General features: G+C 36.6%; 1 protein-coding gene across 4 annotated transcripts in view; it reads left to right on the top strand.

Moving 5' to 3' along the window:
* LOC6033402 (LIM/homeobox protein Lhx6) overlaps positions 1-15,137 on the top strand; it is a 245,337-nt gene that overhangs the window by 189,469 nt on the left and 40,731 nt on the right. For 3 of the 4 annotated variants that reach the window (XM_038252590.1, XM_038252593.1, XM_038252591.1), the window contains exons 4-5: positions 11,227-11,737; positions 14,707-14,833. In XM_038252590.1, the coding sequence (XP_038108518.1) occupies positions 11,227-11,737; positions 14,707-14,833 (638 nt within the window). Of the gene's footprint in view, positions 1-11,226; positions 11,738-14,706; positions 14,849-15,137 lie in introns of all 4 variants that reach the window. The other variant, XM_038252592.1, reaches the window with a different exon arrangement.

A 15,137-nucleotide genomic window follows, 5' to 3' on the forward strand; every position in this document is an offset into this window, starting at 1 on the left:
ATTGTGTTAATTAGGGATAATTCTCATGTGCCCTCTCCGCCTACGCCATTTTCCCTTTCACCTCCCAGTCTGCTGGCTGCTGTAATATTTCGCAGTATAAAATGTATGGCAATCTGGTGGTGAGTTTTTAATTGGCAAGGAAATGTTTGCGCACCCGAAAAGAAGACGTCGAGTGGGAAAGTTGAAATAAGTATGCAGTCTTACTAGCCCCGGTGCTCGCAGAGGAAATTTGTATGCCATAGAACAGCGTATTAAAACTCATAAGTGAACAAGGTCCCATATGGCGGAGAGAGCTCGTGCGACGTCTTGAAAGGAAAGCAGTCCCTTTTCTCCTTATTAGCTCTTTTATTAATAAAGTTTTAATTACACTCGCGCACAAGATGCGTAAGATGTACTTCGGAGAGGACCATGAATAAATTTGTGTGATGAATGATCTACTGATGGTCCTCATCGATTTATTTTTTGAACAATTTGTTGAGCTGTTCAAATGTAAAATGTAATTTTGAACAGATTTCAGTAATTCCACACTAGTATGGGAAACGTCTGTATCAATTGATACAGATTTAAGACATACAAATAATCGCTCATTTTATTTCTATGCAACACTATGACACACAGCTTTCCCTTGTCAGAAAAAGGGGGGATTTGCAACAATCTCCAAAGAATCTCCCGTCATCAGCATATCCCTGAATTGTACCCCTAATGAAGTTGTAAAGTTTGCACACCTCACAACTCGTCCTCACCAGGGCCGTATCTAAGGGGGGTGTTATGGGTGTTCAACACCCCCCATGGAAAAAAAATGTCTTACACCCCTAACGCCCCGAAGGGCCGGCATTTTTTATGACTATCAAAATTTGACACCCAGAGAAAAACTTCACTCTCACTGATACGCCATCAAGTGAAAACTCAGTAAATACGCCCGCCACAGTAAATACGCCCTCATAAAAACATTTGACGCTAAGAAAAAACTCCACTTTCACAAAACACGCCCTTTAAAAATATTTAAAATAACTATGTTCGTTGACGCCAAGAGAAAAACTAAACTCTTACTCAATACGCCCTCATGAAAATATTTGCAAAAACTGATCGATGACGCCTTGAAAAACCCAACTTTCATTAAATACGCCCTCAAGAAAATTTAAAAAAACTTTGATCGGTGACGCCTTGAGAAAAACTCTACTTGCACTAAATACGCCCTCAAGAAAATATTTTAAAAACTTTGATTGTTGACGCCTTGAAAAAAACTTTAATTAAATACGCCCTCAAGAAATTATTAAAAACATTGATCGTTGACGCCTTGCAAAAAACGTCCACTAAATACGCCAACAAGAAAATATCAAAAAGCTTTGATCGCTGACGCCTTGAAAAAACTAAAGTCTCACTTAATACGCCTTCATAAAAATAATTTCAAAAAACTTTGATCGTTGACGCCTTAAAAAACTTTAACTAAATACGCCCTCAAGAAGTTATTAAAAAAACTTTGATCGTTGACGCCTTGCAAAAAACTTCCATTAAATACGCCCTCAAGAAAATATTTAAAAACTTTGATCGTTGACGGCCTGAAAAAATCAACTGTCACTAAATACGCCCTCAAGAAAATATAAAAAGCTTTGATCGTTGACGCCTTGAAAAAACTAAACTCTCGCTTAATACGCCTTCATTAAAATAATTTAAAAAAACTTTGATCGTTGACGCCTTGAAAAAACTTTCACTAAATACGCCCTTAAGAAAATATAAAAACTTTGATCGTTGACGGCCTGAAAAAATCAACTGTCACTAAATACGCCCTCAAGAAATTAAAAAAAAACTTTGATCGTTGACGCCTTGCAAAAAAACTTCCACTAAATACGCCCTCAAGAAAATATTAAAAAAAAACTTTGATCGTTGACGCCTTGCAAAAAAACTTCCACTAAATACGCCCTCAAGAAAATATAAAAAAAAAACTTTGATCGCTGGCGCCTTGAAAAAAAAACAACTAAACACTCGCTTAATATGCCTTCATGAAAATTATTTAAAAAAAAACTTTGAGCGTTGACGCCTTGAAAAAAAACATTCACTAAATTTGCCCTCAATAAATTATTTAAAAAAAACTTTGATCGTTGACGCCTTGAAATTTTTTTTTTCGCTAAATACGCCCTCAATAAATTATTAAAAAAAAACTTTGATCGTTGGCGACTTGAAAAAAATTCAACTGTCACTAAATACGCCCTCAAGAAAATATAAAAAAAAACTTTGATCGCTGACGGCTTGACAAAAAATCAACTGTCACTAAATACGCCATCAAGAAAATATAAAAAAAAAAACTTTGATCGCAGACGCCTTGAAAAAAACTAAACTCTCGCTTAATACGCCTTAATACTTTGGTCGTTGACGCCTTGAAAAAAAAAGTTTCACTAAATTGGCCCTGAATAAATTATTAAAAAAAAAAACTTTGATCGTTGACGCCTTGAAAATGTTTTTTTCATTAAATACGCCCTCAATAAATTATTTAAAACAAATTTTTGATCGTTGACGGCTTGAAAAAAATCAACTGTCACTAAATACGCCCTCAATAAATTATTTAAAAAAAAACTTTGATCGTTGAAGCCTTGAAAAAAACTAAACTCTCGCTTAATACGCCTGCATAAAAATTATTTTAAAAAAAACTTTGATCGTTGGCGCCTTGAAAAAAAAAATTTCACTAAATACGCCCTCAAGAAATTATTTAAAAAAACTTTGATCGTTGGCGCCTTGAAAAAAAAAACTTTCACTAATACGCCCTCGTATTGATCGTTGACGCCCTGAAAAAATTTTTTTTACTAGATTCGCCCTCAATAAATTATTAAAAAAAAAAAAAACTTTGATCGTTGACGGCTTGAAAAAAAATCAACTGTCACTAAATACGCCCTCAAGAAAATATAAAAAAAAGCTCAGATCGCTGACGCCTTGAAAAAAAAACTTAACTCTCGCTTAATACGCCCTCATAAAAATCTTGAAAAATCGAAATCGCACTAAAACGGCCAGCTATTTTTATTATAAAGCCTTTGACTAACTGGATAGGCCCTCCTGGATTTTGTTAGTAAAATACTTAGATCGTTATCGGCCAGATCCAAATCCAACTTTGACTATGTACGCCAAAGTGTTTTTTTATATAGAGTCATTTCTCCCCAACTGGAAACAAAAAAGTACAAATTTGAAATCTTCTTTTTCTGATCCTGCTGAAATTTGGCAAAACTGTTTATCATATCGAAACATGCGAAAATCTTCTATTTTTTGACATTGCCCCAAAGTTTTGCGATTTTCGCCAGTTAAAAAAAACTTTGTCAAATATTTTGGAAAAAAAATTGGTAGAGCAATATTCGACTGCAATTTTTAAAAGAAACTTGACGCTGATTCAATTCAGCGTCATGATTTTGATTAAAATCAAACATGGCAGCATTTTGAGCAATTAGAATAAATGATGCAGGGATGATCAACTTGCCCTAACAAGTAAAGTTTGATTCGGATAAAAAATTTGATGAATTCAGCGTTTCTTAAAAAAGCAGTCGATTTTTGCTTTTTTGTATCCAAGACATGGCCATTTGAAAACTAATTAATTTAATATAAAAAAATAGATGAAAATCGTAAAACTTTGGGGTGGTGCCAAAAAGTAGGGATTTTGCATGTTTCGATAGGATAAACAGCTCCGCTAAATTTCAGGCTTTTTCAGAAAAAGTCAATTTCGAGTGGTGTTCCGCTTCGTGAAATGGCCTCGTAAGCAATTGTATGCACTCAAACAAATGAGTTCGCGTAATCGTGAACAGAGTTCATGCCAACGGGAACCAGGAATAAAACTGTTCACTTTCATGGTGCAATGCACTATAAAAGTTGAACAGTTTTCTAACTGTTCTAAAACAGTTAGATCTCTAAATCTAAACTATCAAGGATTCAATAACGTTATTTCAATATTTTCTATCACATATATCACATCAATAATATATGCAAGAATAACAATATATTCATGAACTTATTGATGTTTAGATATTTTTTTTAGAATTACTGTTACAATATATAAAGCAAATTTCACGTTTTTGTTTGGTACGCATTTGTTGACTGTATACACTAGGGTGGGTACGTTTTTCAAAAAGTTCTCGGATCAAGTTTTAGTATGGTTCCCCTTGTAGGGCATGCCCATAGGGACTTTCATGTCAAATATCAGCTCATTTGGTTGTAAACTGGCTGCGCGCATCAGGGTTAAAGTTTACATGGGAATTACTATGACAAATTGGAACTTTTTGTTCAAACGCTCCTACAGGTCTGGGAAAATCACGCGCCAACTTCTGGTATGGTCAGGCCTATGGGGAATGGTCTGGAGAACACTTTTCCCGAAGAGAGCATATGGATTCGTTGTCCCTAGACCTGGCGCATCGGCAAACAATCCGATGTCTCCGGAATCAACGGTTTTCCCTCAAAAAGCATCAAATTTTCCTTAGCATGCTATGAAAGCTCGATGAACACCGCGACGCCATACGTCAGGCAGCTACCACGTGGTTGAAATATTCGCAAAAAAAATACAAATTTGCTATGCAAAGATTCTGAATTCGACTAAATAATATCAGGATTACTCGAAATCATCATTTTCTAGTTAACAGAAGGTTTGCAATTGAATATTCCAGCCATTTCTCACCCACGTGGTAGCTGCCTGACGTATGGCGTCGCGGTGTTCATCGAGCTTTCATAGCATGCTAAGGAAAATTTGATGCTTTTTGAGGGAAAACCGTTGATTCCGGAGACATCGGATTGTTTGCCGATGCGCCAGGTCTAGGGACAACGAATCCATATGCTCTCTTCGGGAAAAGTGTTCTCCAGACCATTCCCCATAGGCCTGACCATACCAGAAGATGGCGCGTGATTTTCCCAGACCTGTAGGAGCGTTTGAACAAAAAGATCCAATTTGTCATAGTAATTCCCATGTAAACTTTAACCCTGATGCGCGCAGCCAGTTTACAACCAAATGAGCTGATATTTGACATGAAAGTCCCTATGGGCATGCCCTACATGGGGAACCATACTAAAACTTGATCCGAGAACTTTTTGAAAAACGTACCCACCCTAGTATACACCCTTCCTATAACACACTTACACCCCTAACGCCTTATGGGGGAAAACACCCCCCATTGAAGAATCCTGGATACGGGCCTGGTCCTCACATTCGAGCTCTATCATGTAGAGAGGGGTAGTGCTAAAAGGTGTACGAACACATCCTGTGACGATTCCAAAGTCGCTCCCTCTAAATGAAGTTTACTTGTTTATGTATGGTCCCATGAATCATTTGATGAGCTATTTCGTTTCCCGTTTGCCCTTTTCCCAGGGAGGAGAGACAAAAGTCTTCGTCGTCGTCGTCGTCGTCGTCGTCTACCTTGCAAAAGTCCTGTCTCTGCGAGAGTACACCTGTTTTCTTCCCATGCACTACAACAATTCAAACGTGACCAGACCCCGGCGGTTCCGGAACTCCCCACCCCCCTGTGTGACCTGTTCAGCTATTACAGCAGCAATCCCGAAAGGTTTTGCAAATATTTGCAAAATAAATTTCACACAATGAAAATGACAAAGATATAAATTAATTAAAATTTTCATATTTTCCCCCAACATGGCATGAATTCAAATTAAATCTTGGCTAGGCCACATGTCCTTCCGGTTGTCACCTCCCAACCTATCTGGATTTCCCCCAACCTCAACAGTAAGAGACGAATCACGTCGACTTGAGAAAACCCCATTCGCACTTACTTAGGACGAAGCCTCACGTTCCCGTACAAACATATGTTTTAGCCATACCTCCCTCCCTCCCCCCATTCCTTTCTTCTAGCCCGGAAGAACAGGAAAGAGTACCTATTCTTCCTTTTAGTCGAGGGATGAAGACAAAATAGTTCGACTGCCTTTTCCCATCCGAGTTTTGTGCGAGGCATTCTGGCTCATTTGACTCAAGATGTCACGTGGCCACTACATGAGCCTTAACTGGAGAGGGGAAAGCTTTTCTGTAAATTCGAGAAGAATACCAGCCACTTCTCCTTCTTCTTCTCGGGAAAGCACTCATTGTTGATGAGGTTATGTTTTCATCAGTGGAATATTGAATGGCTTTTCTCGTGTTTGTGTGTGTTCGTTGAGCAGGGAAACATTTATCATTATTTTATGTTTGTGTGTGTTATTATCTTTCTACTGAATGCAACTGTAATCAAGTGGTAATTGAATGATAATAATCGAACATGCACATCTGTGAGTGCTTGTTTTGATATCGATCTAGAAAGTGGTAGCATTCTTCTCATTGCTGGTACTTATTTATAATGTAACATTTACTGCAATAATGTATGACATTGGAATAACAAAACACTTTATTGTATATTTTCTCTGAGTGATTTAAAATATTGAGGAGTTGTTCATATAGGCCCTATATTATAGGGCAAAACTCTTCGAACTCTAAGGTAAAGTTGTTCTCTAGGACACTACCTATAAGCTTATAAGTTTTAAAAAAAATCCAAAAACCTAAAGGTTCCCAAATTTTTATTGTTTTCCTAGTGTACAATAATGATTTTTATGTCAAATTGTTATAAAAGATAAAGAACATTGGCAAATTCAACTTATTTGAAGCCGGTCTTTTTGGATTTGGATTTGAAAAGTAGAACTTTTTAGCCCTTGTATCGAAAACCATTTCTTTGCGATTATATTATTTTTAGTACAGAAATGTAGGCCCCTCTCGTCGCTCAAATATGATAGGAAAAGTCAGTAGTTTCACGACGGGATTGCTAAAAGAATCTTTTGTTTAAATGTGCCCAGCATCATGCATTATTTATTCTTCATGCAAGATTCAATTCCTATTTTTTAAACTAATAAGTCATGAACATCTTCACTAGTGTACAATAGCCTGCTCCATTTTGAGGTCATGCCGAGGAATTTTAGGTACTAAGCTCTTAAATGATACATTATGATGTTAGCAACAATGTTTGATCAGACAAGAAAAAAGAATTCAATACTTTCTCACACTCCCTCTTCAATTCACTGAAAAAGACATTTTTTTATTTATTATTTTTTAAATCACTTGGAAACAATACAAAAACTGTTCAGGAGTGTATTGTCTTCAAACGATAGGTTTTTGTCCAAAGATTAGCGTGCACTATCGATACGGGACCAAAATTTAAGATTTTGGCTTCTCCCAGGTGGATTTATGTCGAAAAATCGTACTTTTCAGAAATGCTCATTTAATTTAGAATAGCCCATTTTCCCAGCAAAAGCAATGCATGCAGCATGCAGAAAATTTTTCACTATTCAGAAGCAAGGCCTGCTAATGACATATGTCTTAAAAGGTCAGGGTATGCTTTCTTATGGTAATCTTGGCCGCTGTATCCGAATCTGGAATCTCATTTCGTGTAAACAGTGCTGTTTTGGAGCTGCGCCCTTTGGGAATGTTATTTGCTTGTATTAACCGCTATTTAAATCGCTTGCAAGTTCGGTCAGACCTTTCTTGCTTTTCGTTCCACATTGATTGATAATTATAATTTACTCACAGAACTGATTATGTTTAATATTTTTTCACGTTCTGAACATTTTAAGCAATTCGAAAAATAGTATATTGTTATTTGGTGGGAGCCAAAAAAATGTTCAAAATAAATATGTTTGGAGATTTTGTCTACCTTAACAGGTAAAATTGTTTAAAACCTTTAAAACAAACTCTGGATTAGATCTCCTTTCGACCAAATGCGATTTAATTTTAAAACGAGTATGGATTTGAGAACTGATTAGACTACAACGATTTCACACATTTTTTTGTTTTAGATTTTCTTTGTTTGATTTGGATGAAACTTTACAATTTTTCGATTCAATCTAACGTTTTCATGTTTTCAAGCTAGTTTTAAACAACAAAAAACTGTTTTTTTATCTTTGATGCATTCCAAAAATATTTCTTGAAAGAAAAGTTCACAAAAAATATGTAGGAAAGGTTGAGAAAATGTCCTACAATTTTCTTTGTAGAACTTATTAAATCAAGCAGTAAGTTTCTGAGGTACAACCTCATAAAAAAAATCGAATCGATTAAGTGTCACTTAATTAGTCTGTTATTTTTCAACAGATGTATCTCGGAAACTTATGGTTTGTAACAATAATGATTTTCCTTTTTATTTTTGTAACTGATGTAAGCGTACTTTTTAGGCCATAAATAAGTAACGGCCAAATTAAATGTATCCAATACAGTGTTTTATGTCTCATTTCCCGTAACACCTGATGCTTCCAACTGGGTGTAGAGCAAGGAAAGAAAACCCCTCGGTCCGATACCAACTCAATTTGTGCACAACAGCAGAGAGGGGGAAAATGCCTCTACTCCTCAGACACGATTGGTGGAGGGAAAACTGTAATATATCGTCGGCAGTGGACGGTGCACGTCCTTCGATAGAATCGCCCCGGGAAAAATAGCTGAACCTGAAATGATAATAGCAAAAATGAAAATTGGAAATTGAAATCAAAACTTACGTGTCCAAACGTCATTTCGGGGCTGGGAAAACGGGGGAACATGTGTGCAATGTGCGTTATTTGATTTTAATATATAAATATTTTTAATATATTATCTGGAATTTTATTTGCGTCCACTCCGGGAATATTTCAGCGGACGGATGGGTGGCACAGGAAGCACATACACACCCGCACACGTCCCATAAAAATCAACCGGACCTAACGAGTCAGAAACCAAATGATGAGAACTGTAATCAGCGATCCATATGTGATATGTGCGATATGAATCCTGATTTTGGGGACGGACCTGCCGGCAGGGCAGAAGAAAAAACGAATTGCATCAGGACAAACAAAATTTAATAAATAAAATTAAATATTGGTTTGATTTATTTTTCGTTTTTTATTACGTTTCGAGCAAAGCAGCCTGTCTGTCCTTTTTCCGTTCCAAACCCATGGCAGAGGGATATCACGTGTTAGTGCAAATCAGTTGAAAAAAAAACACAAAACTGCCATCTCCTGCCGCTCCGTGTCGTCCATCTCGGCGGACTGGGAAGTCACTTCGTCACACATCTGCTGAATCGGATATAAAAAAAAGTGCCCCGACCAAAGCCAGATCCAAAATCGAGACATATTTCTGTTTAGTATTTATACTACACCTTCACCCTCAAAAAACACTGTCGTAGAAGATCTGCAGGACGGCAATCGGCAATAAGACTAACGTACAGCTGTAAAATTTATGATTTAATATTGTTTTAGATGAAATGTTGCCAATTTCACTTTGAGGCGACTTTCTCCGTTCGCCCTCGCTGGTTGCGGTTCTCGTGGATGTTCTTCCTTTCTGGAGCCTAGAGTTCCAAATCTGTGGGAAAGTGACATAAAAGCCAACTACCGCGTCCGATGGAAGCAAAATGCAGTCAGCAGAAAAAAGTTGCGCTATTTTTCGGGGACTGATTGGGCGAGTTTTGATGAGAAAGCAGTAAATTTGAGACGTGGTGATACATTTAATGTGCACGGACAGACAGTTGCAGTACCTTAATTAGGATTTCTGCAGCTGTGATTGGTTTTGGTCCGTCAAACTCATGACATATTTGATTTGGTTACCATTTGGGAGGTCCACTCAACCTGATGTAAAGATATAATTAACTCTCAATTGCCCATTTTTTCAATATTTTTTTCATTTTATCGTGTTAAGAATCCACATTAACCAAGGAAGTTGTTGTCTTTTTATTACAAAGTTGTCGATAGTCTAGTTATAAAAAAAAGTCAAACTTTGCTGTCAATAGTTTTGTACACGGAGAAAAAAAAGCTCTGAAAATCGTGAACAATCGTTCACGAAAATGGGATCCACAAACAAAGTGTTCAAATTTCATGGAACGTTTTTCAAAAATGTATCACGATTTTATGAACTAATTTTCTCCATGCATACTGTACTTTGCATCAAAAGTCTTTGTTCATTAAGTTCTGGTTGTTGCATGGTTCTACAAAATAAAAACTATACTTCTGTTGAATTATGTTTTTCTTCGTTCATTCTTAGTTTTTAATTTTAACAGTTTACTTTGGTATCAATCTACAAGCATTATCATATGCATATTTGGTGTTTTTGATAATTTGTTCAGTCACTTTATAATTTTTTAGTGTTTCTCACATTGTTCTTTATAAACTGTACAACATGTAAGTCGAAACCGAGTACATATTCTGGGACAAAACAAAAATTAGCTCGCCTAGAGGTGAAGTTCAAAAAAATATGAAACAAAACCAAAAAATCAAATCAAATTGGTCACTCTACAGCAATGCCTTGGCATTCTCGATTGCGAGATTCCTACTCGAAACTAGGTGTCTGAAGACTTGATTGTTGAGGCAATTGCAAACCCCTAATCTTACATCCACCCGGGGTTCGAACTGACGACCTTTGGATTGTGAGTCCAACAGCCTACCAGCTACTCTACCGATACAGGGTACAACAAAATATCAGTGATATAATTGTGGTAGGCAGTAATCGCTAATTTTCAGCCAAATCAGATTTTTTGGTTTCATATCGAATTTGTCAAACTAAAATACAAAAATGTCCTACTCATCAATCCCACCCCAAAACATCGCCTGTCTGGCGATAACCGACGCAGAAAATTCATCTTTACCTTCCTTACCCGGACAAAGTTTTTCCCTAAACCCCTTAGCCTCAGCAGCCTCCGCCCTGCTCATCAAAAGTACTCGAGAGTACACTAATCTGCGATGCAACACTATCCCGATGCACTCCACCCCGGACCTCTGGGTTGGTATAAGTACTCCAAGTGCTGCTGCTCCTGGGTGCTCTTAATTACAAAATTTCTTCTTTCGCCTCTACTGGGAGGATTCTGTCGGGCTGCTGCATCTTGTGAGTATATTCTCCACCACTCTTGCTCACCATGTTGCTCTTGAAATTATTTAATTAAAATCCCGTCATGCAGATGTTGATTTTCGGAGTGTAGTCGTTTCTTTAATTATTATCGAGAAAAGTAATTAACATTAATTGCATCTCGAGCAATGAATAAGTAATTAGATAGCGAATATTTTGTATTCATTAATTAGCATCTCCTGTGTGACACGCAGGGATGCTTGAAGACTTGTGCAACGGTACCGTCTTTGGGAGTTTTGGAAATTAGTTTTTCAACAATCTCAACATATTTTGTTCAGGACCCCCGTCGACGTGCCTTCCAAGTAGCGATGCTGTATGAAGGTCCAAAATACATCTTAACAACCCTAACGTTTCTATACTTCTCTCTCAATCATTTCTAGTGGAACCGATCAGTGATCACACAGTCAATGCCCAGCACCAGCAGCAGCAGCAGCCCACATCCCAGCGAATCTCAGCAACGACGGCAACGGCAACGGCCCCCGGTGTTACGGCGATGGGACACACGACGGTTACACCGAACGCACCGGCAATCCAATCATCGATCCAGTCCGCCCCGAACCTCGGCCTGGGCAGCACCGGACTGGCCAACAAGGACTGCGCCGGCTGCGGGAAGCGCATCACCGAGCGATTCCTGCTGAAGGCCCTGGACCTGTTCTGGCACGAGGACTGCCTCAAGTGCGGCTGCTGTGATTGCCGGCTCGGCGAGGTCGGCTCAACTCTGTATACTAAGGCGAACCTTATACTATGTAAGCGAGACTATCTCAGACTGTTCGGCACCACCGGGTACTGCGCGGCCTGCAACAAGGTGATACCGGCCTTCGAAATGGTGATGCGTGCCAAAAACAACGTCTATCACTTGGAGTGCTTCGCCTGCCAGCAGTGCAATCATCGGTGAGTACCTCCTAGGGGTCCCAAATTGATGTCGTCAACTTCATTTGCTAATTGGGATGCACTCAATAGACAAAGTCACAAATTGGCACAGTCTGATTTCCATTTTTTGTGGTTTTTATTTATTTATGATTTTGAAAGATTTTTTATACATTTCCAGACATATCGATTTGGTACAGTCATCCCACATATTCGGAACACCCACATATTCGGAACACTTTTGTGATAATTTGTCAATAGCATGCCAAATGCAGCTTTTCTGTCGACCCAACTATTTTTAGGACCTTCATTTGGACATTCTCTTGCTATTTCTTCAGTAAAAGAAGTATTTTTTAGACAAACCAACTTCATTTCGAAACTATTTTATCCAGAGCAGCAAAACACTGCCTTCAAATTGCCTGTTCCATAATTGTGGAATGTTATTGTGCCTCCCACAATTGTGGAACACCCGAATTTAACTGATATTTTCACAAAAAAAGTTATCTGACTATTCATAAAACATTACTAAGCACGAATTTTATTAGTTTCAGTGTGTGAAGTACTTATTTTGTGAAAAATATGTACTCCTGGTAGAGCATCCAATTTCCCGGGAAATTTTAAATTTATTAAAAAAATTTTATGATCTTGGTTTTAATTAATATTATGCATCAAAATTGTATAGGACATCAACATTAATGGTTTTAATTAGTGTGAAGATCAATTAACAGCTTGACTGCATGTAAAAAATCATTCAACCACAAGAAAATTTATTTTGGTATTTTTTGATGAGAAACTTGCCTCTGTGACCAGTTTATTGAAATGAGAAAAAAAAGCATGCAGAAATTATGTTTTTCATAACAAATACTGGTTTCAGCTCTTGAACAAATGGTAAAACTTTTTAGTGTTGGTTTTAATCCAAATAACCCAATGTTTTCAAATATTTGAAGCAAGCTTTGAATATATTTTTGCATTTTTTGAGAACAAACAATAGAAAGTAATTTTTCAATGATTTTTTTTTTGTAATATTATGCAACATGATTTAAATTATACGATAAATTAACATCATTCCACAAAAAGTATTTGTTCACATTTAACCCTCTAACACCTGTAGTTGCACCAGTGCTCCATAATTCTTTTAATTCAAATTGTAATTTCTTTAGTAGGGGAGAGTGGGGAGACTTGATCCCCTTTTATGTATCGCACATAACTCTGTCAATTTCTCACAAAACTATGATCTTTTTGCATGAATTGAAAGCTTAAACATTCATCTATGTTTGGCTAATACGGGTATTTCATCAGATGAACTCTTCGAATCATGCCAAGCGTTTTAGAAAAATATTTTAAACCGGCATTTCAAAAATGTTAGGGGTAACTCGATCCCCCTTTCAACATTTTGAAGAAATCTTAAGCAAAATGTTTCTTATTCATCCAAACTTTTAATTTTCTATAAGTTACAGCAATTTCACATTAAACCTGTAAGTTTGTGTTCAAAATATAACATGTTTAGCATGCAAAATATTTAAAAACATAAAATTTCCTTTTTTAGACCAAAATTGAGCATGTTTACAAAAGCTGGAAATTTTTGTTTACAAAACTTTTGAAAAAAGGTTCAAACTGCAGTAAGTTATGTACAACTATACTAAAGGAAACTATGTACGAAAACCCAGCCCAATTATTTAATCTTGAGGCTGATTCCAGTGACTGTAAAAATGCAGGGATCAAGTCTCCCTAAACGCACTTTTTTAAACAATTGATTGTAAAAATAGTATGACGATAAATTTAACTTCAAATGCGTAAGGGTTTTGGAGTTGATACATTTATCAAACATTTCATGTATAAACAATATTTTTTGGAATAATTTTTCAGTGTTTTCTGTACTTATCAAAACAAAGAAAAAAGATCTCTTGGGAGTTTTTTGCAGCACTTTTTAGAAAAATGTGTGTAACTCAATCTAAACATTTTTAAATTTTTTTTCTTTGTTTTCTACAATGAGTTTTAGTCAATTTCGCACAACTTTCTAGAACAAAGCTAATTGTTTTACCCACATGCTGACGAGATACAGGCTTGGAATCAAGTCTCCCCGGGGATCAAGTCTCCCCACTCTCCCCTACTAGGTATTCAATCAATTGAATTAATTCTTTTTGCACAAATTCAATTTCCATCTCATTTGATTATGGTAAACAAAAAAGTAAAAAAATCTCAGTTTTAATTTGGAGGTAAGGAGTTAATATTGTTTTGAAGAAATAACATCAATCTGTTAAAAGCATACCTAATTGTAATAATTTAATACTCATTAACCAAGATCTATTCCCAGTTGCTTAAAAATTTAATATTATCAGAAATAATTCTGATATCATAATTTCTGATAATCTGATTAATTATATCTAAACCAAACAATACATTTAATTGAACAAAATCATGTTGAGTTTGTTCATTTATTATTTTTCAAGGCATTTTCAAAAAATGGTTCCAAAAATTTAGGAAATTGTATACTTTACTAATTTCCCGGGAAACGGGAAATATTTTTTTTCGGGAAATCCCGGGATTTTTTTTCCGGGAGGGGAAATTGGACGCCGTAACTCCTGGAGATAAAAAAAAAGTTTGTTTACATCGAAAGAAAAAAGTGTTCCGAATTTGTGGAATTCAAGGGTCAATGTTTTTCTTTGAAAATTTGATATAGAACGTAAAAGTATATGGCCGGTCTATACATCAATCGAAAGATCCCAAGAAAAGCTTTCATATGAAGATAAAAGCAATGTTTAATATGTTTAATTATCGATTTGCTACGATTTTTTGAACATTGACCGATCTGTAAACTGTTCCGAATATGGAGAAACCAGGTGAAACTAATCCAGGCATTTTTTACATTATTAAAATATTATTTGAGATGGTGAGACAGACTTTTTCGAAGTGATCAAGATGATCAATTTATTAAAAATAAAAAATAAACTAAAATTACTAAACATTTTTTTCTCATCCCCTCTATTCCGCAGGTTCTGTGTGGGTGATCGTTTCTACCTATGTGATAACAAAATCCTGTGTGAATACGACTACGAGGAGCGCCTAGTGTTCGCCAGTATGGCGTGCAACCCGTCTAGCCTAGCACATATACGGAGGCAAGTTAGTAATTTACAGGTAAAACCAAATCCCTCGAACTCGACACTCTTCTATCCACATCCTGCTGTTCCTTTTTTCCTATGTCCCAAAACAAGCGTCCTTTTCCTTCCTTTTCCATTGTGCGAGCATCAGCAATAAAGACGATTGAAAAATTAATCAAAAAACTTAACAACCCCCCGCGCTTGTTTGCACTGTAAACGACGTCAGATAAGTGATATTCACCGGGAATAAAAATGAATTTTGCAGCGCAAATATATTGTTGAACTTTGGGGATTCTTCGGCGAAGTTGGCCATCAACATTTGCCGA

This window comes from Culex quinquefasciatus, chromosome 2, assembly GCF_015732765.1.
Source record: "Culex quinquefasciatus strain JHB chromosome 2, VPISU_Cqui_1.0_pri_paternal, whole genome shotgun sequence".
NCBI lineage: Eukaryota > Metazoa > Arthropoda > Insecta > Diptera > Culicidae > Culex > Culex quinquefasciatus.